The 27,952-nt window shown below is 45.3% G+C and overlaps 1 protein-coding gene across 1 annotated transcript; it reads right to left on the bottom strand.

Annotated features, from left to right (window-relative positions):
• Window positions 1–1,840: 1,840 nt before the first annotated feature.
• On the bottom strand, window positions 1,841–25,022 carry Wdr45b (WD repeat domain 45B). Its single transcript, XM_075989769.1, has 10 exons — window positions 24,825–25,022; window positions 18,161–18,235; window positions 14,696–14,797; window positions 12,363–12,450; window positions 10,857–10,951; window positions 9,333–9,523; window positions 4,910–4,995; window positions 4,036–4,137; window positions 3,278–3,399; window positions 1,841–3,027 (listed from the first exon to the last, which is right to left on the bottom strand). The coding sequence occupies exons 1-10, from the start codon at window positions 24,889–24,891 to the stop codon at window positions 2,921–2,923; spliced, it is 1,035 nt and encodes a 344-aa protein (XP_075845884.1). The 5' UTR covers window positions 24,892–25,022; the 3' UTR covers window positions 1,841–2,920.
• Between the last annotated feature and the right edge of the window lie 2,930 nt (window positions 25,023–27,952).

Raw genomic sequence — 27,952 nt, 5'->3', positions numbered from 1 at the left:
AAGGCCACCTTCAGGCACACACAAGTTTAAGCCCAGCCTGGGCTACACAAGACCCTGTTCTCAAAAAACCAACTAACTATAGAAATGTTTCTAGAAAACTTAAATATTAGCCCCTAAAGCTAGGCATGGTGGCCAGCCTAGTCTACAAAGTGAGTTCCAGGTCAGCTAGGACTGTTAAATAGAGAAACCCTGTTGCAAAAACAAAACAAAAATCGGTGCCTAATGCTGATTGAAATTAAAATGTCTTCATCATTCATCTTTTCTGGTGGTAGAAGTATGAGACAGTTCTACAACACTGTATTTCTCTGTCTGTCCCTCTCTTGTTCTTAATAATTACATATAGCCAGGCATGGTGGTGCATTCCTTTAATCCCAGCACTTGGAAGAAGCGGGTGGATCTCTTGAGTTTGAAGCTAGCCTGGTCTAAATAGTTCCAGGACAGCCAGAGGCTGCTACACAGAGAAACCCTGTTTCGAAAAATACAACAAAAAAGAACTACATAAATTTTGTTTTTTTTTCTAAATTCTAAGTACTTTCCAAAATGTAAGAGTCAACCAAACACCTCGATCAGCCAACTGAGGAGAGGTCGTACATCATGACTGTGACCACCAGGCTATAGACCATGCTTGCACCCAGAGGCATGGTCTGCCTGAAGAAAGAAAACATTAAACAAAGACTTGGTCCCACAGTGACGTTGGCCAAAAGGGGAGGAGGAACAGCCAGGGGTCCACTCAACCATGTGAGCCTGTGGTTTCTGAGAAAGGTGAATGTTGGTTCAGGACCTGGCAGCTCTCGCGGGTGGTAACATTTAGTTTGCTGAGAAGAGTGGGCAAGGCCGAAACAGTGCAGTTTCTCATGTCCAGGAGGACCTCAGATGCTAAGACCACACCTTGGAAAAACCGCCAATCAGGAGCTTTTGGAATCCCTGTTTAAGTGCCAGCATTCAGATATCCCCTCTTGGGTCAAGGCCCACCTACCACTGGGTGTTTGAAAACCCTGTCTGCTGATGCCTGTAAACCTATAGAGCTTTGCATGGTCCACCAATTCTATTATTACCCAGAGACAAGAACAAAACTGAGGAGCAGGCAGCGCTAAGAGTTTTCTCTTAACCCTTGCACTGCCACTCACAGGGAGCCCATGTGTGCTCACTGTCCCTTGCAAGGTGTGCCAAGGATGGTGTGGGCTGGAAAGTTGACTAGGGAGGCCACTAACAAGGAGGCTTTGCCCAGTGTCATACACCCTCAGCATGATTGGATGCCAGGCCCTCCTGTGCCACCCATCCTAGCCTCATGCCAATCCCGCGGTGCTGGAGCACAACACTGCCTCAAATCCTGGTGTATCATCGCCTGTCACCTGCTTGCCTCCCCAGTTCTGAAGCTCCAATTCACACTGGGAAGACCCACGCTTCAGGACCACTGCAAGTTGGAAACATTGAAGGATCATCACACTGCCTGCCCCCCAAAACTGCAAAAATATTATATAAACCAGTCTGACACCAGCCAAAGTATATAGACGAGCGGTGCCTCACAGAACCTTCCGAAGGGCAGCTTGCTGATACCTGTGAAAACAGGGAGCCAACGCTGGTATGGCAGGGGGCAGTGACACCAAATTTTTTTTATGAAGTGTTCCATCTGTACCCGCTCTCTGGATGGTCCTAAACCATACAAACTCAGTTTCTCTTTTCAGAGGCTGTGCTGATGAGGTACCCATGTAACAGGGCACTCTACTCCCAGCTCAATGACCTACAGGTCTGCCCTGCGGCAGGTGCAGGACCCTAATCCCGTTATATACTCAGGATGAGAACATCTGGCTTCATTACACATGGCTCTGCTCTTTACAGATAGAGTACAACAAAATTAGTCACTTTTATTTCAAAGAAACAGTACAAACAAGTGTGCAAAATTAAGTTTCATGATTAAATACACATAAAGTAACATGCATACTTGACATCAAATCCACAGTTAGCCGATTACAAGAATATGAAGGAACTGGCAGAACTGAGAACCTGCTGCTGGGCACAATTTAAATGTTTGCAACCCGAAATCAAAACCGCAAAACCGAGCTTCTTAGAAGATATGTAAAAAACTAAACATATACCTCGAGTGGCACAGAAACACGGAGCCTGTAGCCTGTGTCAGTACCAGGATGTGCCTGCCATCCCCAATGCTAGCGTGTGTTCCTGTGGGTGTTGGGAGAGATGAGACAGGGTAGACGCCACAGGCAAAGCCAATTCCCTTCACACAACTGGTAGCTACAGGCACATGGACATTGCACTGAGAAGGCCCCTAAGTTAAGTAATGCTTTCTTCTGGAAGTGATTTTTAAAGTCTATGTGTTACTTTGTTCCCTAAAGGTAATGGGAAGTTCTGTTTTAGCCCAAACTAAACCAGGAGACCCTGCCTCCCTCGCAGCCTGAGGACTGTGCCTCAAGCGGGATGTAACTCATCCTGTTCTCTGGCAGGTCTGGTGAGAACCCCAAGCATGTGCTCTGAACAGTGCTCCTCACGTGTGGCGGAGGGTTCTCTACCCTTCTGGAGTGATGTACGACGTAAGCCTGACACACTCATCCCTACCAGCTTCCACTGACTCGTGCTTGGACAGTCCCCAGGGACTGCAGGGAGCCTGCTGGCATGAAGGTGTGGTGGTGTCACTAATGCTAACATCACAGCTGAACTAAAGGGTGGTGGCCAGCAAGAGCCAGAGATGCTCAGAGCCACAGAGTCTGCAGAACCATGAGGACGAGTCCTTTTGATATGGGAATGAGAAGCCTTGCTCAGGAAGGCAGACAACCACGTATGGCTTCGAGACCAAGGTCCTCGAGAGGGTCCTTGAGCCCCTCACCCACAGGCCTGGGGCACTGGCACCAGCCCCAGGAGTCCACAGGGCGCTGGGTGGTGGCATCAGCTGCACTCACAGGCAGAGTCACAGCTTGTCATCGGTCATCTCCAGGAACTGTGCACACACATCACGGACACACTCGCCCTTGGGATTGAACAGGAACTTGTAGTAGCTGCCGTCCGCACAGATAGCTGGGAGAGGAGACCACATCGATACATGAGCACAGTTACAGCCCGCCAGGGTACATGCTCATCTAATGAGGACTGGCAAGTCACCTTCACAATGCCCAGATCTACCATCAAAGCATTCCTGGGAAAATGAAAGGGTACTAATAGCATCCTAAATGCTGAAGGCTTTGAGTAGGCCCCACCCCAGCCACAGGACTTGGTGCAGTCTGGACCACATGCTGAGGCCTCCCACACAGATGAACTAACTACTCACCAATGACTGCATTGGGCTCTGTTCCAAAGGCACAAATGCATGGGGAGCCTGATGGAACCTGGAACTTGGAGAAGCTCCACTTGGAGCTGAAGTATTTTGGAAGGAAACTGGCTGATGCCAAACTGTAAGCACAAGAAGAAAAGAGAGGCTTTACATTCACAAAGACAGAGACAGAGGTGTAGCTGGCTTGATACCACAGCACTGCTGAAAATTCTGAAATTCTTTTACAGCTCAGAGCTGTTATTATTATTATTATTTAGTTTTCTGAGGCAGGGTTTCTCTGTGTATAGTCCTGGCTGTCTTAGAACTTGCTCTGTAGACCAGGCTGGTCCACCGGCCACTGCCTTCCTGGGACTGGAGTTACAGACAGTTGTAAGCTGCCATGTGGGTACTGAGATTGAACCAGAGCCCCCTGGAAGAGGGGTCAGTGCTCTTAACTCATGAGTCACCTCTCCAGCCCTGGACGGAGTGATCTCATTTCTTATATACAAAGTCATGGTTCTGTAATAAGACAGCATGGCTCTCGGCACAGGAAGGGGCACAGGCTCTCTTGCCATCAGATTAACCCTCGAAGAGCATGGCAACATTCAGGAACTAACCTGCCCAGAACCAAGTGTCAAAGAACCTGACAGTAATGGGGCCTTGGAAGTGGAACAACAGGTGCAGGATCATTCCACATTCACTTTCAAATCCCACAAACACCTAAACTGACATCAGATTTGCCCTTACAGGAAACACAGGGAACTCCTAAAACCCACCTAGACTGTTTATTCCTTTTTGGATCTTCAGCTGCAAAGATGTGCACAGTGCCGTGATCACTGGACACACAGATGAGGGAAGCGTCCTGATTGAAGTTGATGCTGCAGAGAAACCAGACAGGGCTTGGGTCTGTGCAGATACAGAGAACCACAGAGATCCAACTCCCTTGTTGTCAACACACACAATGCACTAACTAGCCCACACCCCAGGTCTCAGCACTGTCGTGTCAAAAGCATTCACCATGGAACCAGGGATCACTCTCTGTTCACCAGTGCCCCTAGGCACCACTGCTGATGCCTGTGTGCCAGTGAATGGTGTGGGGTTTCCTGAGAGGACCTCCATGCCAGTTTCAGGAGGTTCAGGTGAGAAAGGCATACCCTGCCCTGAGGAGGTGGCTCCCAAGTGTGTCGTAGCAGGCAATGGCTATATGCCTTCTGTACTGACAGCAGACATGTAGGGGACTGTGCCTAGGGCCAGGGCACACAGGTTAAACTTCCAATCTCAATACCCACGGGCCAGAAGTGGCCAGGGTGGTGGCAGGCTCTTGCTGTAGCCATGGTATGAAATGCTGCCTGGCTGGGCTTTAGCACTACATACATTATGGACCCTTAAAGGTGAACTGTTCACTCTCAAAATGAAACAGACTGGCTCTACCATAAAGGGGGAAGTAAGCACCACAGGGAAGGAAGTTGGAATAGAGGGAGATGGGAAGAATCTGGCAAACATCCATGCTGCAGCAGGACAGGGAAGGCCCATAATAAGAAGTAAAATCAGTAATAAAAAGAGCTGAAACCCAATAACCTAACAGCTCAGCCACACCCTCCCACCTGTGCCGCCACCCTGTTTCTATTGCTCCCAGGGTGAAGCCCTTACCAATAGATATTAGCCGCTTGAGATCCTCTTCGTAGCTCCTGGACTAAATGCCCTGATGAAGTATCAAATATTCTTATAAGGGTCCCCTTTGAAAAACAGTGAAGTGTTTCATTATCAACAATTTGTAACTCTGTCATCAATCTGAAACGATTTACATAAAGACCCATTGGCCCCGATAGCCCTGTATCGACTCGCCCACAGCACCTAGAATCCAGTGTGTCTCTTGTCTGCTAGCTCAGGCACAGCGCAGGAGGGGCCACAAGACCATCCCCCGCGTGCTGCAGGTCCTCTCCACAGGCACCAGGCCCTCTTCCTTTCAGGAAATGAGGCAGCACAGAATGACAGGAGAACTTACACACCAACTGCACCAACCTCCCTGAGCAAGAACTGTGCTCAAAAGACTCAAAAAAAAAAAAAATGTTTCCTTAAAAGTGAAACATAAAAACAGTTTTTGTGGACGATGACCTGGCAACCTCTGGAGATGCCGCAGGGAGGGAAACTGCCACAAAGTGTCCTAAACAAGCCTGACATGCACTGGATCCACCTAACCACTGCTCAGTCCTATCAATGGCAAGGCTATACGAATCCAGTCTAACAAGATGAAGTTCAAGTAAATTCTAGAGAAGAAAACATTAATTATTGCAGAATCCAGTGTTCTAACAGTATTCACTAAAAATAAACTTGTTAAAACAAACAAATACTTGGAAGGCAGAGACAGATACATTTCTAGGAGTTTGAGGCCAGCCTGGTTTACATAGTAAGCCCTTGTCTCAAAACAAAAATGAAAACAAAACCCCAACCACCAACAGCCCCCACCCACCCCTACCCAGAGTTACTAGTTTATCTGGTTTTTGTTTTGTTTTTGATACAGAGTCTCATACTGCACCAAAGGATTGCCCCAGCTGGTCCTGAGGCCACAATGCTCCTGCTTCAACTTCCCTGCCTGTTTCCAAGTGCTAGCATTACAGAAGTAAGCCATTAAGCCTGGCTATAGTTACTAGTTTTATAAATATTACGTTAAATGAGTGACAGAATGGAATATAAAAAGGCTTCTAACTGGCAAAATGAAACAGCCTGACGTTGAGTAAAATGCTTTTACATAAGAACATATTTTGTAACAAATAGGTTATATATCTACATATATATAATAGGTTTCATATATATATGACTATCATGTATTTACTGAATACTTGGATTTTTGTTTTGTTTTGTTTTGAGACAAGGTTTCTCTGTGTAATAGTTCTGGCTGTCCCAGAACTCGTTTTGTAGACCAGGCTGGCCTCCAATTCACAGACATCCACCTGCCTCTGCCTCTCAAGTGCTGGGATTAAAGGTGTGCACTATCACTATTTACTGTAGTAATACTTATTACTTATTACAGTAAGCTGTACTTACTGAATATTTGTATCCATAAAAAGGCTGGAGCAGGGCATGGTGGCACAGAAGACATCAAGTTCATAGCTTGCCAGGGTTACACTTAGTAAGGCTCTCAAAATAAAAATAAAACACTCCCCCAAACTACTGAGTTACAGGTAAGTCTAGGCTACATAGTGAATTCCAGGAAAGTGTGGAACATACAGAGACACCTTGTCCTAACAAAAGAAACATTGGCAGCATGGTTTACTGTGGAATATCGGTTGTTATTCCTGGCAGGTAGCTGTGCCTTGCTGCTATCTGTCATCCATCAATACAAGAAAGATACCATATTACTTAAATTAGGAGGCAGAGGCAGGCAGATCTCTGTGAATTCAAGGTCACCCTGGTCTACAGAGAAAGTTCGAGAATAGCCAGGGATACACAGAAAAACCATTAAAAAAAAAACTGTCTCAAAAAAATCAAAACAAAGCAAACAAGCAAGCAAATAAATAATTAAACCGAATTTCTGCTGGACTTGAGGCACGCACCTTTAATCCCAGCACTTGGGAGATGGGGCAGGAAGATTTCTATTAGTTTGAGGTCAGCCTGGTCTACAGAATGAGTTCCAGGACCCTCAGGGCTGTTACACAAGGGAAACCCTGGCTCAAAACAAAAATAAAATGAAGGAAGAAAAGAAGGACGGAAAGAAGGGAGGGAGGGAGGGAGGGAGGGAGGGAGGGAGGGAGGGAGGGAGGGAGGAAAGAGAAAAGAAAGGAAAATACCAAAATTCAGAGTCAAGTTTGTAATGAATGTGTAGTTTTATTGTCACTATAAAGCTGATAAGAAAATTCAAGGCAAATCATCATAAGCTGACTCTGGGGTCAGCCCAGTGTGTGCATAAAGCCTGAGTTTTATCTAAGCCACACTGGTAAATATACAAAGTTCTGCCGAGTTGAGAAAACAAAAAAGAACACACATGTCCCACATTTCTAATGGATTCTGATGTGTGTGTTCATCTAGTGAGGGTGTCCACAACTGTACACACAATTAGAGGCCAAGGGTGAATGTTCTGATGTGTGTGTTCATCTAGTGAGGGTGTCCACAACTGTATATACACAATTAGAGGCCAAGGGTAAATGTTCGGTCCTTTCTCTATGGCCCTCAACTTTATTTTTTGACCCAGATTCTCTCACTGAACCTGGGTCTCATTATTTCAGCTACAATGACTGGCTAGCAAGCCCAACAAGGGAAGTACTTACTGTGCAAGTACCAGAAGCGTACAAAACTCATTTTTAAAAAGTCAGGAATGGCACACATCTGTAACCTCAGCGCCAGGGATGTGGAGATGGCGGGGTCACTACTGTTCACTGGTAGTCAGCATAGCTGACTTGGCAAGTTCCAGGCCAATAACACACCATCTCAAAAACATGGCTATGTGAAGAACATCTGAAGTTGACCTCTAGTCTCCACACACGCATGTGCACACGATCACCTGCATACGTGTAACTGAGGTGTAGGGAGTTGAAAATGAAGAATCTAAGGGTAAAAGAATTTTTAAAAAATCCTTTGCCAGATAAGCCCATCCTACCAACACCAGTTTCTATTTATTTATTGTTTGTTTGTTTGTTTGTTTGTTTGTTTAATTTTGAAGACAGGATCTTATACATACCAGACTGGCCAAGAATTGATTCTTTTATCCCCACCGCCTAAGTACTGGTAACAGGTATGCATCATCATGGCCCACCTCCTTTTGTTTTGAGGCAGGGTCTCACTGTGTAGCTCTCGCTGGTCTGCGTGGACCAGACAAGCCAAGTGCTGAGATGAAGGCATGTGCCACCACCAGACCAGGCTAGCCTGGAACGTCTAGAGCCTCTGCCTCCCAGTGCGGGGACTAAAGGTGTGCACCACCATGGTTAGTGTAGCTCTGGAGAGCACATTCAGGGAATTGTATATAGTTAGGTAAGCATTCTATCAACTGAGCTACATTCCCAGCTGAGAAAAATCCCATTTCTAAATCTATAAAAACAGTCCTTGTCTAGTCAGCTGTAATTCCAGCACTTAAGAGGCTGAGGCAGATACCTAGGCCTCTTGGTAACCAGGACAGGAAGAAGTAGACTTGCTAACTCTCTGCTGTATGTCCAGATACACTGACCACTGCTGTCTGTTAACAACAGCTCAGGAAACAACTAGGCAGGACAGAGTCTAACTGTGACTTCTCCTAGAAGGCTGAATCCACTGATGGAAACACCACTGGCTTGTGGGCTCACTTTAATTAATAATTTCCTACAAAGTGAAGTTGGGCTTACTGTCCTAAGTGGAAACCATAGTAAAAAAAAAAAAATACAAATTTTCAGAAGCTTATGCAGTGGTCAGCAGATAAAGGTACTTGTAGCACAAACTTGGCAACCAGAGTTCAATGCCTGGAACCCACACAAATACAGAAAGAAAACCAGTTCTACAAAGCTATCCTCCATCCCTCACGCTCCCCCCTCAAATAATCTAAAAATAGGTATAAATTTTTGGTTTTCACTTCAGACAAAAATAAATTACAACACGGTTGTGGGGGTTTGAGTGAGCAGCATTCCCCTATAGGCTCAAATGTCACTTAGCCCCAGTAGCTGTTACTGCCTGTGGAGAGTATGGAATCTTTAGGAGCTAGAAGCTTGCTGGAGGAAGTACAGCACTGGAGTCGGCTTTGGAAACCCACTGCCCACCCCCCTGCAACCTCTCAGCTTCATCTGTTGTTATGGATTCTCCCTCTGAAAGTCAAAACAAACCCTTCCATGGCTGCTGCTGGTCGTGGAGCTTTATCCCAGCACCAGAAAGGAACCAACAGAATGGTCAATGTGCCAAAGTCTCATCTGTGGTTAAGTCAATGAGGAAGTATCCTTAAGCAGTGTCACCAGAAAATCAAGACCTAAGTCCGCCTCAGTCTTCCGAGGGCCCAGGTTAGCAGTCTGTCTTTACTGGGTTTGTAAGGAACAGGAAGTAAAGCAGACAATGTTGGAGGCCTGGCCTAGACCCCGACCCACAGTCAGATCTCACTGGCATGGAGGCCTGCACTTACTTTTTCAGATGCAGTTGCAATTCGAGTTCCCTGCAGGTTGAGAGCAATGCAGCTCAGGACGCCCTCATGTGCGGGAATGTCCACTGGTGGCTTCTCGGTGCTGGCCAGGTCCACAAGCTGTACGTGGCCGGTGTGAGTGCCGGGGAAGGCGAGAAGGGAGTTGTTACTGTTGGGACACAGGACACAGAGACCTAGGCAGAGACAGAGAGAACTGGTTGGAAGACGACACTGGCTAAGCCTGTTTACTCAGCCACAAGTCAACTACTTGTGGAGTGTATCGACCTTGGAATAGTCACTGACTGGAAAGAGTCTTGGGGCTGACCAAGCTGCTGCCCACGAGACCTGCTTACACAGGGAACACTTGCTGAACAATTTACTACTCAACACATTTATCTATCAGGCGTCCGTCTTCCATAATGCCAGCTACTGAGAATACAACAAAAATTACAGAATTTAAGAACTACTCCATCAGCAATAACACAAACTCTCAAATACTTAGAGTCAATCTAGACAAAGATGTAGCACAACATGCAGAGACCCAGACATACTTCCCAAGGCCATGGTTGGAAAAGCCAGCTTTGCCTGTGTCTAACTCATCCACAGCCTTCAAAGACATAGCTAAACCCTCAGCACACAAGCTGACAGGGAGGGTTATGAGGAAGAAAGGTCCTAAAAGACCCCCCCAAAATGCACAAAAAATGTAAATGTATAAAGTAAGACTGGAAGATTAATTTTAAAGTTTCAGCAATAATGGCAGAGTGGTACCAACCAGCATATGGATCACTGGAAAAGAATGGAGAGTCCAAAAGAGACTTTTGATTCTTACTCATCAAAACAAAGGGAACCAAAGTAATGTAATACACAAGACAAAAACAATACCCTGTATCAAAAACAATGGTTCTCAGCAGGGTGTGGTAGAGCACAGCACCTGCAAAATCCTAGCACTCAGGAGGCTGCGGCAGGAGTGTGTGTAGGACGCCAGCCTAGGCTATGAGAACCTATCTCAATAAACACAAGTATTCAGAGAGCTGAACATGTACTTCCTGGCTAGTGTGTCAGCTACTCTGGGAGCTGAGTCAGGAGCAGCCGAGTCCTGAAGTTCAGGACTAGCCTAGCAAGACTTCACTCAAAACAAAAAAAAGAGGTAAGAGAGAAAAGGAAAAGAGAAAAATGAAGGGAAAGATGGGGTAAGCATGCAATTTATAGCACAACATGACTGAAGGGAAATGACCATTTCCGCGACAGTATGAGGGTGAGGTTGGATACGTAAGTCAGTCAGTTACAAAAAGTCTACTCAAAAAAGAAGAAGAAAAGGCCAGAGCTCAGCAGCTCCCAGTGTGGTTAGCTCCGGAGGCAGTCAGCAGAGGAAGAACCCCAAGACTGTGGTAAGGGTGTGGTATCCAGGATGCTAAGGGAGCTCGGGCAGGCAGGGAGGAAAAGCTAGCACTCCCGCGCTTGTCTGAGTGCGCACAGGGCACCCAGCCTCTTCTGTGTCCCACTGCTGCCTTCCTCTCCAGTTCTCACCTTTAGGGTTATAGCAGGTTTCAAAGACGTGCAGCTGATGGGGATTGTGTGTGAATGTAAACACCTTAATCATGGAGTCCAGAACCACAACAATTCTGAAAAGAAAAATGCAATCAGAGCTCCTCTCCTCAAAAGTAAAATAAGCATTTTGAGATTTCTGTTCCCACTGTGAAACTCGGAAACACAAGATACCTCACACAAAAATGACTGGGCTTGTTTTTATTTTTTGTCAGGGTCTCAGCTGGCTTCAGTCTCAAATTGACAGGGGTCCTCTTGTCTGATCCCCGAGTGCTGGGATTGTAAGTGTCTATCAACACACCTACTTTGTGTTATTTTTTTTGAGTTAGGGTCTCATACAGCCCGAAGTGGCCTTGAACTTGTTACATACTCGAGGGTAGCCTTAACTCTTTATCCTCTTGCCTTCATTTCCCAAGTGTTGAGATTATAGGTGTGTGCCACCATTCCTGTTACAAACAGGTCCAATGTGGCCAAGAAGGCAAAAGCATAGGGGCTGAGCACAGCTGGAAGGGCCCACCATCCTTCAGAGCACAGCTGGATGGGTCCACCATCCTTCAGAGGTCACTCTCAGAGGAACTTCATGAGCAGACAGACATCTCAACTAGAGCATTAGCAAGGTGAGACACATCACAGAATTACACTCTTACTCTTAAAACATTTCTATAATTAAGGAAATTGTACCAGGAGTTGTGGCACAAGCCTGAGAAGCCCCTCCTGCCACCTGGAAAGCTGAGACAGAATAGAAAGACTTTAGGGCTAGCTTGGGCTACCTAGTTAAAAAAAAAAAAAAACCCTGATCAACAAACTAAAACAAAAACAGAACAAAACACCACCCAAAAAATTCCCAAGTAGAAGATTATTAGTTTGGGTCAAATATTTGCATTATTACAGCCTCTAAACACTACCATAACTAAGCTAAGAATGATGCAGGAGCAGCTCTCACATACACTCAACTCTACAGCTGACATACAGGGAAATCTTAGGAACATGACACATGAATCACATCCAGTGAAAACACAAGGGATAGTGATGAAGCTCTTCTTTCTCCCAGTCAACAAGCTAACAGGGTAAGCTCTGTAAGGAAGGCTGGGCAGGGCCGGCTACTTTCAGCAGGGAAGAGTCAATGACAAGATCAGCTTCCAAGTTCTCCTCTACACGGGACACCCAGTAAAAGGTAGCAATTGACAAAGCCCGGCTGACACTGCGGCGGTGCTTCACATGCAGACCTGGGGACATCCCCATGCCTACCCAGAACATCCCTCTGCAGAATCTAGCAGCCAATCAAATTTTCAGCCTTCTTCAAGGCAGAAGAAACAAAAACAAAGTAAAAAACAAACAAACAAAAAACAGTGACAAAAAAAAAACACCCTCTTCTGCTATGGGTCATAAACTAGTTACTGACATTTCAATACACTATTCCACAGAAAATCACTGTATCTGTTTTTTCAGGAAAAGAAACTCCACTTAGAAAATTACCACTGAACCCACCTATCTCTCCGCAACTTGACAGCTTTGACCTCCGTGGAGAACTCTATCTCGATGACTGTCTTCTTCTTCAGGTCATCCCAGATCATCACTGAAACACCAGAGAGTGCATATGGCGTCACAAGTGGCCCACAGTGCAGAGCTGCAGGTGGCATCTGACACGTGAGGCCAAAAGGCAGGGTATGGCCAGGCTTGCAAGGCTAGGTGGAGCTAGCCCTCAGAACCCTTCCCGACTCACACAAGCACAACCAAGGTCTTAGGAAACCTACCTGTCGTACACACTCAAGCCTGCTTCACCTGAATGAGCTAAAAAGCAAGAGTGACGATAGTGACTCGTCGAAGTGTTTCAGTGCCAGAGAGAGTGAAAAGGGGGCTGGAGATGGCCTGGTGGTTAACAGTGCTTTCTGCTCTTCCAGTGGACTCAGGTTCAGTTCTGAGCACCCACATCTGGTAACTCACAATCACCTATAATTCCAGGTCCAGGGACTCCAATGTCCTCTTCTGGTCTCCTCTGGCACTCACAAACATGTGGTGTACACTCAAACACACATGTACAGAAATAGATTTTTAAAAACCAGCTGGGAAGATAGCTCACTGTTGAGTATTGTCTAGCATGCCTTTGGAGGCCTAGGTTCAGTTCCTAGCACCATAAAGAAAAGGGGAAGAGTAGGGGGGAAAGCAGGAGAAGGAACCGGCAGGTGGCAAAGAGAAGGCTCAATAGGTAAAGTTTCTGTGCTAAGTCTGATAACCTGAGTTCACTACCTGGAACCCACTGAACCCACATGGTGGAAAGAGAACCAGTTTCTGAAACTTCTCTTCCTTACCCCATGCATAAATAAATAATTTTTAAAATCTTTAAAAATGATAATAGGTAGTAGGGAATATAAGACTTAGCACGAAGAAAAGGGGAGGGGCAAGATCCCTACCCATAACCACACTACTTTTTCATCTCTCTGCTCCTGATTCTAAAACAAAGGCAGAACTGCAGGGCCAACCTCACCTGAGTGCTGGCTGTTTCCCGTGTGCATAGAGCTCCAATGAGAACGGCAAGCCTAGGACCCATAATCACCTCTGCCTCTGTACATGGTCCCCTTTCTTTCCTTTTAGGGAACTCGGTAATAGAAACAAAGCATCAAGACACCCAAGGTACTTTCCCGCCCTCACAATCCTTTCTTTTTTTCCTATATCAGACATGAGCTATTCCAATTCTTTACCAGAAACTAGCTTACAAGGTACTTTCCCGCCCTCACAATCCTTTCTTTTTTTCCTATATCAGACATGAGCTATTCCAATTCTTTACCAGAAACTAGCTTACCTTCCCAGTACATCCTCAACTACCACTTAGTTGCTGTGGGATAATGCTCTTGTATCTTGTAAAGATTTGTCAGTCTTTTTGGTTTAATAAAACGCTGACTGGCCAGTAGCCAGGCAGGAAGTACAGGCACGGCGACCAGACTAGGAGAATTCTGGGAAGAAGGAAGGCAGTCTGCAGTCACCACCCAGATGGAGAGGAAAGAGATGAGAATACCTCATTGAGTAAGGTACCAAGCCATGTGGCTAACAGACAAAAATTATGGGTTAATTTGAGTTGTAAGAGCTAGTTAATAATAAGCCTGAGCTAACAGGTCAAGTCAACCAATTTATAATTAATATAAGCCTCTGTGTGTTTTGTTGGGACTGAAGAGCTGCAGGACCAGGCAGTACAGAAACTTCCATCTACACTTAGTCTCCCTCATCCCCAAGACACGCCCCACTTCATCCTCAAGTAACCCTCCATCTTCCCTGTGCTTTTTTCTCTCCTTCTTTCCAGGTCATTCCCCCCTCAAACTTTCTTCCTTCAGATGGGATCAGCTGTGCTCACTTCCTCCTTCTAACAAAAGCTAGATTAAGCTCAACCAAGGGTGTGATGTCTACAGTGAAAAGAAATTTTAGGAGGGCCATACCTCTCAACTGTAATTTCCTCTAACATATATATATATAACAACAGATCCACACCAATACTGTAACCCATGCACCCACAGCCAACCTGGCTCTTTGTTCTATGTGAACAACAAGTTAATGTTTCTATGAGTCCATGGCTTTCAGCAGGGGAAAAAAAACTTCCCTAGACTTTGCTTTACCAATCACAGTTACACCACTACCCACCTACAGGTGAAGCAAACCTCAGTCATTAACAGTTGACCTCCACCTACTCTCTGGAAGCTCCTTTCCCAGTGGTTTTCAACACCCCAGAGGACTACTAGAGAGGCTCTCACATGGTTACAGACATAAGACGCTCTACAAAATTCAGGCACCAAGACATACATGGCAAGGTTTTAAAGACAGGACTACTGTACCTTTGTTGGGAGGATATTTTGGCTTTTTTCCACCACCAACTAAAGCTAAATAGTTACAGCGAAATAACATTTCCACGTGGCCAACTCCTCCTTCTAAAAATTCTGAAATGATAATTTAAAAGTTAAAATGTTTAGCAAATGGGAAAGTGACAACATGCAACGCTAAGCACTCTACTCATTTATTTACTTGTTTTTGAGCCGGGTCTCACTATGAAAGCCCTGGCTCTAAGCCCTGCTTAAAACTTAAGAGCTCTGCCTGCCTCTGCCTTCTGAGTGCTAAGATTATAAAATACATACCACCACAGCTGACCTAGCCAGCATTTCATTCCCACACTATTTCAAGTGTGTGGGGGCTTTGCCTGTGTCACATCTGTGTACGACGTGTGTGCCTGATGCCCGCAGAGGCTAGCAGAGGGTATTAGGAAATCCTGGAACTGGAATCGTAGAAAGTCGTGAGCTGCCATGTGGTGCTAAGAATCAATCTTGACTGCTAAGCCATCCCTTCAGGCCCTAGCATTTTATTCTTAATCATCAATTTGTAACCAAATACCATCTGAAGTAGAAATGGTGACTACCTCAGAAAACAGTCAGGCTTTCCTGACTTCTCTCAAGTTTCTGTCATTGTGAGCAACAGTCTCTTGAGAGCTAAGAACAAATTCCCTGAGAAACTAATTGAGTAAAAGTGGAAAATGTGTATGTGTGTGTGTGTACACATATATACCTAGATAAATCTCTCTCTTTTTCTCTTTTTCTTTAAGACAGGGTCTCTATATAACCCTGGCTGTCCAGGAGCTCACTATGTATTCCAAAGTGGCCTAGAACTCACAGAGATCCTTCTCCTCTGCCTCCTGAGTGCTAAGGGTGTGCACCACCACAACCAGCTCCCAAATTCATATTTTAAGATGCAACAAGTTCTATAGATTTTGGAGAAGTAAGCAGTTGTGGTGCACACCTGTAACTCCAGTACTCAGGAGGCTGAGGCAGGAGGATTAAGAGTGCAAGATGGCTCAGTTGGTACAGAGCTTGCCATGCAAAGCCCGACTATCTGAGTTTGATCTCCAGAACCTATATAAATGTAGAAGAGAACAGAACCCACAAAACTTTGACTTCAGCATGTGCACCCAACACTGCACATATTGAAGAGCACAAAGCTAGTTTATACTATATACAAAGACAGTCTCACAAGTAAATAAACCAACAAATGGAAGAAGTATACTAGAAGCCCTAAAGCAAAGGCTAAGTCAATCCGTGACTTCACGTGTGGGGTGTTTATGTGTGTGCATGAGAACTATTCTAACCGTCTGTTGTACTAAGAGATGGGAAAGAAGGGAGGGTGGGTGGGTGGGTCAGCTGATCACAAATAACTCATTACTGTTAACGCATTACTGTTGAATCACAGCGATTGTACTTTCAGTATTGATGTCTGTATGGTTAGTTGTATGTCAACTTGACACAAACAAGAGAAATCTGAGAAGAGGGAACCCCAATTGAGAAAATGGCTCCATAACATTTGGTTGTACGTCAGCCTGTAGAGCATTTTCTTAATTAATGGCTGGTTGATGAGAAAAGTCCAGCCCATTGTGGGTGGTGGCACCCCTGGATTAATGGTCCCGAGTTCTATGAGAAAGGAGGCTGAGCAACCCACAGGGAGTAAACCAGTAAGCAGCACCCTCCACGGCCTCTGCACCAGCTCCTGCCTCCAGGTTCCTGGCCTGTTGAGTTTCTGCCTTGACTTCTATCAACGGACAGTTACGTGGGCTATAAAAGTTGAATAAACCCTTTCCTCTCCAAGTTGCTCTTGCTATGGTGTTTCATGAAGGAATAAAAGACAGTGTCTGTTTTCAGTCCAAGACAGGGCTCTCACTCTGTAGAGAGTGCGGAGATTAAAAGCTCACACCACCATATCCACTGGTGCTTTATTAGTCAGGGCCCCACTTTACATAGAACTCACACTTCTCTGCCTCAGCCTCCAGAGCACCGGGATTACAGATATGTGCAACTTCAGCGGGATGATAATTGAATCAGGAAATTTAAAACCCAACTTTGGAGAGAAATGGTTATGATTCTTCATTTTCTTTTTCTTTAATATTTATTTATTTATTTATTGATTGATTGATTGATTGATTTATTATGTATACAATATTCTGTCTGTATCCCTGCAGGCCAGGAGAGGGCACCAGACCTCATTACAGATGGTTGTGAGCCACCATGTGGTTGCTGGGAATTGAACTCAAGACCTTTGGAAGAGCAGGCAATGCTCTTAACCGCTGAGCCATCTCTCCAGCCCCATGATTCTTCATTTTCAATAATTTATCTAAAATTTGTTCACTTATTGTTAATGCTTTATTATCCCAGTAGTTAAGGACCAGGAACTGACAAACATTTAAGAAAAAATATATAGGATGAGAAAGTAAGCTGAAAATAACTCTACTTATCAAAATTAATCATAAAAATGAAAAGCACGCCGGGCGATGGTGGCACACGCCTTTAATCCCAGCACTCGGGAGGCAGAGGCAGGCGGATCTCTGTGAGTTCGAGACCAGCCTGGTCTACAGAGCGAGTTCCAGGACAGGCTCCAAAGCTAAAAAAAAAAAAAAAAAAAAAAAAAAGAAAAGCACAATTATTTTATTTACCTATACAATTTCTAGTTCCAGCTTTTGAAAATTTTTATTTTATGAAAACACAGACTAAGGAGCTAGAAAGATGGCTTAGCAGTTAAGAATAGTGGCTGCTCTTCCCAAGGGCCCAGTTTTGACTGCCAGCACTTGTAGCTCTCAACTGCCTGTAACTCCAGTTCCAGGGAACCCAATGCCCTCTTCTGGTCTCTTGTGAGCCAGGCATGCAAGAAGTACACAGACATACGTTCATTACACACACACACACAAATTTTAAATAAAAAACAAAACATGGATCAAGACACTAAAATAGCTAGGCATTAGTGGTGGAGGCACAGGCAGGTGGGTCTCTGAGTGTAAGGCCAGTCTGGTCTACACAGCAAAACCCTGTCTCGGGAAAAAAAAAAAAGATATTGAAATAAATAGGAAGAATTATAGTTTATCATTATAAAGAAAAATTTTCTCTTTCCAGACTGTTTTGTTATGAAGCCCTGCTTGGTCTTGAACACACTCACAATCCTTCTACAGCAGCTTTCTGAGCGCTACGATCTGAATGCCAGGGTTACAGATATGTGCCATTAAACCCAGCTATTATTAAACCCAGCTATTAATACTTTGTAAATGCTGGACATTTACATAACTGGGATTAAACCCATGATCTGATGTCTCTAGTTTTACATTCAGGAAGAAAAGTGCATTAAATACACCTTATTCTTCCCAGCAGAGGTAGCAGGACTGAAGATGTGAGGAGGAAAAGAAACATGGTCGGCCCCGTTTACAAAAGGTCAAGGTCTTCTCTCTAGACTGAGGGCTAAGAGGGGGAATTCAGCAAACGATCGCCATACCGTACCTTGTTTCTCTTTTTCTTTGAGTGGATCGGTGTTATAGACTCGGAATCCATTTTCCATTCCACATGCAAAACATCCTAAAGTAAGAAACATGGAAGAGACATGTTAATCCCCAGGGCTGTTGCCAGCAGAAGGGGTCCAGGGAAGCTTCTGTCACATGTTCAAACCATATATGCTGTGTACTAAGCCACAGCGACCTGGAATGTACTTTGGATGGGCATTTACCATGTAGTTTCCCCGCTCTGGGCCCTTCTCTGGCATTCCAGTGGGCCAGGTTTCTGCTTAAACACTGGCCACACCTCTCACTAGCACCAGAGTCTCACCAGACTCCCCTTCTACAACACAGTGCTTGAGTGCTGTGTCAGGTAAAATGTTAGGGATGTGCAGTGCTAGGAGACAAGGTGGAGGCTGCTCTTTTCCAGCTCCATGGTGACCTCCTAGAGAGCAATCCTGAGGTCTCCCAGGACCTCACTCTTGATTGTTCAGACTCCTCAAACTCCTGTCATAGTCACAAGCAGTGACTGACTTAGGACATCCCAGTCAGTCACTGTCTCCAAGTCACATACTGAGATTGTCAAGGTCCAAATAAAAGGTACTGCTAGGAACTGAAAAAACACCCAGGACGAGTGGTGGTGGCACATGCCTTTAATCCCAGCACTAGGGGGGCAGAGGCGGGCGGATCTCTGTGAGTTCAAGGCCAGCCTGGTCTACAAGAGCTAGTTCCTGGGAAACCCTGTCTCAAAAAACAAAACAAAACACCCAAAAAACAAAAAAACACCCAGGTCTCAGGATGATATGGTGATTCCTATAATCATGGCAACATAAAACTACACTAATTAACTTCAACTATTACTGAACTCAAGCTTCAGCTGAGAGAAGGAAACCAAACACTTCATCTTTTCCTCCCAATTCAATGGTGCAGTTTGGTTCCTCACAGCAGTGGGTTAAGGGAGGCAAAGGTTCTCTGTGGTACCAGCTGTAGTCCACGCTTCACCTCCAGAGACAGAGAAGACACCTGCCTGTCTCTGCATGAACAAATGATCTCTAAACCCTCCAAGAGCAGCCAGTCGGTGATGGTGCATGCTTTCTATTCCCAACACTGGGGAGGCAGAGGCAGGAGGATCTCTGAGTTTGAGGCCAGCCTGGTCTACAGAGTTCCAGGACAGTCAGGGCTACACAGAGTAACCCTGTCTCAAAAACCAAACCGAAAAAAAAAAAAGTCGAAACCAAAACAAAAGAAAACCAACCAACCAAAACAAACAAACAAACAAACAAACAAAAACAATTCACCAAAAAAAAAAAAAACCACCAAGAGTAAATCTACAAATCAGTATAAGCCAAACCAAGTTGTAATAGACTCAACGCATAAGGCTACTCTAGCCAGGGACCTTGGGACTCCTGATCCCCCGGCCTCCACTTCCCCAGTGCTGAGATTACAGGACTCTACCACCATCCCTAGTATTGGTCCAAACCCATAACCTCATGAGAGCTAGGCATGCACTCCATTAACCGAGCTACATTCCTGTGCCTGTCTGAGTAAGAATGGCCCCCCCATCTGTCCATGTGCAGCTTTCATTGGTTAATGAATAAAGAAACTGCCCTGGCCTGTTGATAGGGCAGAACTTAGGTAGGTGGGGAAGACGGAACTGAATGCTGGGAGAAGGAAGATGGAGAGAGACACCACAGAGGCACCATGGAGCCGCCAGAGACAGACATGCTGAATCTTTCCCGGTAAACCACTGCCACGTAGCGATACACAGATTAATAAAAATGGGTTAAACTGAGATGTAAGAGTTAGCCAATAAGAAGTTAGAGCTAATGGGCCAAACAGTGTTTTAATGAATACGATTTCTGTGTGGTTATTTTGTGTGTAAGCCAGCTGGGCGGCCAGGACAAACAAGCAGGCCCCTCCATGCGACAATTGGCACCAACATGAGGGACTAAATCCACTTTAAACACCTGAGAGAGCTTAATTTTAAACACAAAAACAGAGTTTAACACAGCTTTTTGCTCTTTACTGGCTCCCTTAAGGGAGATTTTCCTGACTCAGCCGCAGCAGGAAAAAGTAGCAGTTTTAAAATGCCGGCTGTCTGGGCCACTGATTCTTTTAGGCAGGTCTAGCTACAGAGCATCTGAGTTGGGTTTGTGAGCAGCATCTGCATGCAGCTTGCTTGATGGCATCTGGACTAACAGTGTACCTGGAACTGGAGCAGTGTGCTCGGCTCAGAGACGCAAGCAGCTCCACCATGCTGGACTGTGCAGAGCTAGCTGGAACTACCATATATGTCATAGTAATAGCGCGGCTTAAGTTTTAAACTGGGCAGGCAAACAGGTAGTACCGTATTACCCCTACTAATGGCACAACTTGAGTTTTTAAGAAGCACTTATCATTTTAAGAAGTGCTCCTGAACAGTCAAGAATTACAGATTCAGACATAAAAGACCTCTAAATGGGTCACAGTGTTGGATAAATGTATGCAGGCTTGGGAGAGAGAGGAAGAGTGTAGAGTCATAAAATAAAGTTAATGCTGGAAAAAGGGGTAAAGTCTTTAAAGAGGCAGAGTACAAATAGTCATAGATTAAAAGGAGTAAAGAAAAATAAGCCACGTAAAAATGGAAAATTCAGAGAGTCTGGATTCTATATATTATTGTGTTTTCTTTGAATTTTTTTGACTGTGAAGGAGCTAAGTACAGAGAGACATTTCATTGTATGAATATACATGCTAAACCAGCATGTATATTCTAAGGGTATCTTGACTTCAGAATTTGGGTCTAACGACATGTTGCTTGGAAAAAAGAGGTTCTTCTTTTGTTTTCACAGAAGTCAAGAACCTGTGGATTGCTTCCAGGCGAATATGGTTTCATAGACCACGCCCCCCTGAAAGGTCACCATGAACACCCTCAAAAAATTACTTTGCCCAACTGCTGACTGGAATGAACCTAGCACACAGGATACACCATGAAAGACCTGATTAACAGCACCCCCAAACAGCAGGAAGCAGTATGGACAAATCTATGCCCATATTCCCAAATACCGACTATAAATGTTTGTTTACATTTAAAAGGGATATGACATAGATATGAATAATTTGCTTTGGTATGGATCTTGGTTTATTTGCTGTGGGACAATGGTCTGTATCCTGTCAATTATATTTTAAATAAACACTGATTGGCCAGTAGCCTGGCAGGAAGTATAGGCAGGACAACCAGGCAGGAAGTAGAGGCAGGGCAATGAGAACAGTACAATTCTGGAAAGAGGAAAGCTTATTCAGCAGTTGTGACTCTGCCACAGAAGAAGCAAGATGTCATTACTGAAAAGGAACTGAGCCATGTGGCTAATACAGATAAAAATAATGGGCTAATATAAGTTATGAGTCAATAAGAAGCCTGAGATACTAGGCCAACAGTTTATAACTAATGTAGACCTCATGTGATTTCTTTGGGACTTAGCAATTGTCAGGACAGAAACCCTGACATTTATCGAGACAAATTTAAGGTCAATTTTGTTATATTTCTGATCTTGATTAAGGCATTGTGTTTGTGCAGCCCATTTAAGAATGCAATGTAAAAGGTAGTTATTTATAATAAGTCAAGACTGTAGTCATGTTAGTTAGGTTTTCTGGATATATAGATATATTTCAGTTAGTTATTCTTCAAATCTTTCAGAGACCTTCAGAATATGGCATTTAAATGTTTTAATAACTTAGGACTTTTCATGACAATGAGACACGTCTGCTCCTGGCAGCACCAGTTACTCCAAGAAGAGGACGGGCATCGAAGAGACTCCTTATGGAGTTGTTTAGCCATCTGGGCAAGAAACTGCTCTTGCCTGGATTGCTTAACTGGACATGCAGGACCCACAGAGAAATGACTGCTAAACTTGCCTAAAGGTGAGATGATCCTTCAGGGTTCCTGCTTCATGAGTCTGCGAAACATTCTGCAGGATACAGAAGAAAGTGACTGAACTGTCTTTGAAATTTCCTGCTTTATGAAAAAGTCTGTTGGATACTATGGGCCTGTAGGCTGAAGATGGATGCCTCAATGATACAGAACTTTGGGTGACTGTCCAGGTGGTGAGATGACTCTGTCAATTCTAGAGTTTTGGAAATTGCTTACAATGCACTTCCTGTTTACTTAGGTAATATTATATCCTTCTGGAGTCTTTGATGGAGTTGAAGAATTTATAGTTATAGTTTTCCTTAGTTATGATAAAAGCTAAAGTAGATATAACTATTGTAACTGCAATTCTTGCTTGATAATTGTTTTCTTATATGTAATTTTACTATGTTAAAGTTAAAGCCTTCCTTTTTGTTTAAACAGAAAAGGGGAAATGGTGTGGGAGGTCCTTTTGTCTATGTGCTGCTTTCATTAGTTAATGAATAAAGAAACTTCCCTGGCCTTGTTGATAGGGCAGAACTTAGGTAGGCGGGAGGACTGGACTGAATGCTGGGAGAAGGAAGGCAGACAGACACACCAGGCAGCCAGGACAAACAAGCAGGCCCCTCCATGTGACACCCATCAGCTCATATATTAAATACTTGCCTAGTTGGTGTAACTGGGAAAGATTTGGAGATATGGGCTTGTTAGACAAGGTGTGTCACTGTCAAGGTGGTTCATCAGGGCAACAGAAAAGTAACTACAACAATTTGACAGCTCAAAAGCTATTTTCTTTCTTTCGTTTTTGGAGACAGGGTCTCTTTGTGTAGCCCTAGCTGTCTTGGAACTCACTCTGTAGACCAAACTAGCTTGAAACTCAAGAGATTTGCCTGCTTCTGCTTCCCAAGCGCTGGGGTCAAAGGCATGCACTGTCATGTCCAGCTAAAAGTGAATTTCTCAAGGAATTGTATAACTATTAATTCTGTAAAAGGTTTTATTACCAAAATTTATTTTAAAAAAAATACTGATTTTTTTTCCTGCTCTTAAATTCAGAATGTTTGGCCAGAGGATGCCCATTGTACGTCTTACCCCTACCATGCTGTGCTAACTGTGTTTCTTCACAGTCCCCACAATGGGACCAAGCCTAAGAGAGCAGCCACCAGGTCAGTAATCCCAGGCTGCTCTACAACACTGCAGTCTGCTTTCTTCCAAGAACTGCCAGTGCCTTCAAAGGACAAGAGTAAATATGCCCATCTCCAAATCTAAAGGAAAGCTTCCTACACCTGTCACAAGACAGACATTTTCTACCCCTTAGCTTTGCTTACCTTAGAAACATTATAGCTATCCTTCGGGTTTTGATTATATTGAATGCATCCCTCAAACCTCCTGAAACAGCTAGCCCATGAACTCCAAGTAAATATATATAGATAAGATACACAATAGTACTACCTACTTAAAATTATTTTTTTGTACCCCAGCACTTCAAAATAAATTACTTAAAAATTATTTTAAGAGGGATGGTGTGAGTATGGTATATGAAACAGGAGGATCAGCACAGTTTACACAGTGAGTGAGACTCCATCTCAAAAACAAAAATGGCTAGGTGTGAGGTATAGGGAGGGGATCTCTATGAGTCCAGAACAGTCCGAGATACACAGTGCAACCGTCTCAAAAATAAACTTAAAGGTTTTTTTTAAAAGGAAAAAAAATCATCTTCTTAGCCAGGGGCAGTAGTAGAATCAGCCTTGTAATCCCACCTACCCCAGAGGCTGTGGGTAGGAATATCCCTTGGCTCAAGATAAACTTGGCCAAGAGAACAAGATCCTATCCCAACAACAACAGAATTCAAGTTAAGCTCATTTTTCTGGGATAGGAAATCATACATTTGCTTAAGTGCCTTCAAAAATCTTATTTTTGAATGCCAAGATGTTAAAACTCTTAGAAGCCCAGAAGCCCAGAATAACAGCCTTTAAGCTTTTCTCTTCCTTTGGGGAGATTTAGGAAAATGTAACTGAGCTGGGCGGAGGGCCTCACTCTAATCATTGCTCACAGGAGGCAGAGGCAGGTGAATCAGAGCTTGAGGCCAGCCTGGTCTACAGAATGAGTTCCAGAGCACCCAGGGGTTACATAGAGAAACCCTGTTCCGAAAAAAACAAGGAAAAAAAATAGAAAGGGGAACTTGACATCGGAGGCAGGGGTTCCTGCCCACATCTTTTAGTACAGCACACAGTGATAAAAAACATCTCCCCCAAGACCCCAAAACTCATAGAGCAGCTCCCAAAAAGGCAAATTATAGACGTCTTTTCATTCTATTGAACAGAAGAAAATACCGGAGGGGAGGAAGAGGGGTATTGCTGGGACCCGCATCAAGATGCCAGCCCACAAGAACCACGACAAACTGCCGCTCCGTGACTGGTAGGACCTTCGACGACACCCGATGGCAACGTAAACGCTTTAAGACCCTTATGCCCAGCAGTAAGCCTGCGTGGTCCAGGCACCCGGTACAAAGTGAGGCTGCCCGCGGGGAGAGGCAGCGCGTCAGCAGGGACATGGGTTGGGGGGTGTGCTCGCCACGCTGTGGTTGCCCTGGCTGGAAAAGCGGGGGGTGGGGATGTCTCCATACAGGGTGGTTCGGAGATCTCCCCCAAGAGTCTGGGGTCTCAGGGCGTGAGGGAGGACTCCCGTTAGGGTCGAGGGGGACACTCGCCACAGACAGATCCGGGGCCCTGCAGTGTCGGGGTCTCCCGGAAGGGCTGGGGTTACTGCCACGGAGCCGGGCCCGGAGTCTCACCATGGTCCTGGTTGAAGCCGGCATACAGCAGCCCGTTGCCGTGGGGGTTACACGGCAGAAGGTTCATGGTGCCGTCACGGGGGGAGCGGGGGTCCCTCGCCCCTCAGCACCGCATTCCGCTCAAAACCCGACGATCTATCCCGTCGCGCGGCGCTAGGGCCGCCGCGGCCGGAAGCGACGGTCCTAGGGGCTTGCGTCGTGCGTGTGTCGTCAGCGCGTGCGTCGTCAGTGCGCGCGGGCCCGCTGGTGCGCGTGCGCGCGCGCAGCTTGCGAGCCCAGTGCGCCTGAGACTTTCCAGCCCTGGGAAGCTGGTGGCCGGGGAAAGCCGAGCGCGTCCGTGAGGGGCGGGGTGGACGGATCGGAGGAGGAGCTGCGGAGGGAGGTAGGTGCCTTGGCTCTCACACAGCCGGGGAGGATCGACGGGACCGCGCCCGACACGCCTGCCCACGTCGCAGACTCTCCCGGAACCCTGGCCGCCTTCCCACGGAATGCACGTTCCCCCAGAAGCAGCCTTCTTGAATTCGCACTTGAGTTTTCCAAGAAACGGATCCCTCCAAGAAACCGACACAGTCGATCTCCTGTGTCTTTCTGGGCTCCCCCAACCGACTGACTCGTCTTCCCACAGATACAAATTCCCTCAAGAGACACCTCTCTCACTCCAAGAGCCTCATAGGACACAACCCTAGTAGGAAAGTTCTCCCCCACCCCCGCCTTCCGCACTAATCACGGGGTGGGGGCTGTTGGTTGGGGTGTCCTGGTCACAGAGGTTTAGACCCCAGTTTAGACCACAGTCAACTTGAATGGCTACTTCTTTCCGCACTGGCCTCTCCCTAACTTTACCATCCTTTCCCCCAGTACAGACAGCATCTTGGAAGTAGCGAGCCATCATGTAGGAGTCCTGTCCTTGAAGTTTGGCCTCCAGAACTTTCAAACTGTGAGACTAATGCTTCTGTTATTTGTAAACTATCCCATCTTGGGTAATTTTCTGTGAGAATTCTTCAGATGACCCAAGATATGCTCATCCATCTCTCTGCCCCATCCAGCAACCTGGGAAAGAAGTGAGTCTCACAGGGAGAGCTTGTGAGCTCCCTCCCCCCCACCTTACAGCCTGATTTCAGTTACCTCACTAACAAGCAGCTTTGATTTTGCTTATGAAACCCACATTTAATTTGATGAAGCTTTTTTTCTCAGCAAAGTGAGTCTGGGATCTCCAAATTTTTGCAAAAACAAACACCACCGTGACATCTGTAATGCACTTACTTTGTCTACATAAATTTTAAAGATTTATTATTTTTTAAGTGTGTGTGTTTCTATGTAAGTGTATGCCATATGGGTGAGGGTACCCTCGGGGGCCAGAAGAGGAAGTTAGATTCCCCTAGAGCTGGAGTTAACAGGTGGTTATAAGTCACCAGATGTGGATGCTGGGGACCAAATTCAGGTCCTCTGTAAGAGCAGGGGGTACTCATAACTACTGAGCAATCTCTAGCTCAATTGCTAGCCTAAATAATATCCGGTTAAAAAAAAGCTTTCTGGGTAGGAAAATTTCTGCAATGCAGCCATTTTCACAGGGCAAATGAAGACATAATCGTGTGTGATATGTTTTAATCTCAGAGTTTGGAGAGAAGCTCATACACCTGGGATTAATGAACCCATGCTCAGACTTTCCAGTGAATGCCACAGGGGAAAATGACAAAGGTTCACTGGGGTTTAACCTGCATTTCAGCTATACTTTCTGTGTATTCACCACCAAAGCATGAACACTTTTTTATTTTTATTTTTATTTATTTTTTTTTTGGTTTTTCGAGACAGGGTTTCTTTGTGGTTTTGGAGCCTGTCCTGGAACTAGCTCTTGTAGACCAGGCTGGTCTCGAACTCACAGAGATCCGCCTGTCTCTGCCTCCCGAGTGCTGGGATTAAAGGCGTGCGCCACCACCGCCCGGCATGAACACTTTTTTAAAAAAAAAAAAAAATTTTTTTAATGTGTTGTGTCTGAATGACTGCAGGCCAGAAGAGGGCACCAGATCTCATTACAGATGGCTAGGAATTGAACTCAGGACCTCTGGAAGAACAGCCAGTGCTGTCAACCACTCAGCCATCTCTCAGCCCCAGCATAAATACTTTTCTTAATATGTTCCATTTGATAACTTTCATTCTACAGAAATTTGCTGTAGCACTTGCTGGCTCTATCGCTTTTTTCAGGTCCCCATAATAAACTATGACAGACTTGGTGTGAAAAATGTATCTATTCTACAGCAGTCTGGAAGGCAGAGGTTCAAAATCAAAGTGCAGGAGGGTTGTGTTCACTCTCAAAGGTCCTGGGGAACAAAGGCAAAAAACCTCTGGGCAGCCTGTATGTTCCATAGATATCCGGCTTCCAAAAGGCTCCAGGTTCCAGGAGTTTACAAAAAAACAGGTCTGGACATGGTGTGTGCATGTGATGTGTTCCCTAAGCTGAGGCATAAGAACCTATGTGGAATGGCTGACTTAGCTGGGGCTCTCTCCCGCACAGCCCACCATCCATCCCAGCAGCACTGAAGAGGGGAGGGAAAGACATTTAAGGAACTTTCTCCACACAGCTAGATGCCCACCCGTTAGCTTCAAGTCTTCAGTGGACCACACAGCTGTGCTCCATCTTCTCTGAGGACATCATTTCTATGTCTCTGGAGTCCTGTAAATTGTTAAATCTGTAAAGCACTAACAAAAATCATAGAACATCCTATCTTTATCTTAGTTCACTTTTTCTGCTATTTAATCCCTTCTTGTGCCCTGCTTCCCAAGTAGCAGGACCAGAAAAGAGACCTAGACTTGAGCCTTTGTAGAATCAGTAGGGTTTTTGGCCAAGAGAGTGACAAGGGTTTCGTCTGTAGGGAAATGCCTGGCCACAGCTCTCTGCTCCAATAAGGGACAATAAACCTCTGACATTTGCCAGGAGACACATGGATGCTGTCGTCACTTTATTTTGTGGAAACAAGGTCTCACTCTAATCTTGGAAATCACTATGAAGTTCCAGGTTGGTCTAACTATCACAGCAAAAATGCTCCAACATCCCAAGAACGGGGATAGCAGCCATTAGCCCCCGCACCCAGAACGAGGGATAGCAGCCAATAGTCCCCGCACCCAGAACGGGG

Source organism: Microtus pennsylvanicus, chromosome 11, assembly GCF_037038515.1.
Source record: "Microtus pennsylvanicus isolate mMicPen1 chromosome 11, mMicPen1.hap1, whole genome shotgun sequence".
In the NCBI taxonomy this organism is placed as follows: Eukaryota; Metazoa; Chordata; class Mammalia; order Rodentia; family Cricetidae; genus Microtus; species Microtus pennsylvanicus.
This window is presented reverse-complemented; position numbering and strand designations above follow the sequence as displayed.

Bases quoted from the DNA above. Each gene is read 5' to 3' on its own strand.
- Wdr45b (XM_075989769.1), bottom strand. From the start codon at position 24,891: ATGAACCTTCTGCCGTGTAACCCCCACGGCAACGGGCTGCTGTATGCC. The intron at 12,451-14,695 runs GTACAGTAGTCC...CTGGTGTTTCAG, and splicing joins AAAATATCCTCCCAACAAAG to TGATGATCTGGGATGACCTG. The intron at 3,028-3,277 runs GTGAGTAGTTAG...CTCCTCTCCCAG, and splicing joins AGAGCCCAATGCAGTCATTG to CTATCTGTGCGGACGGCAGC.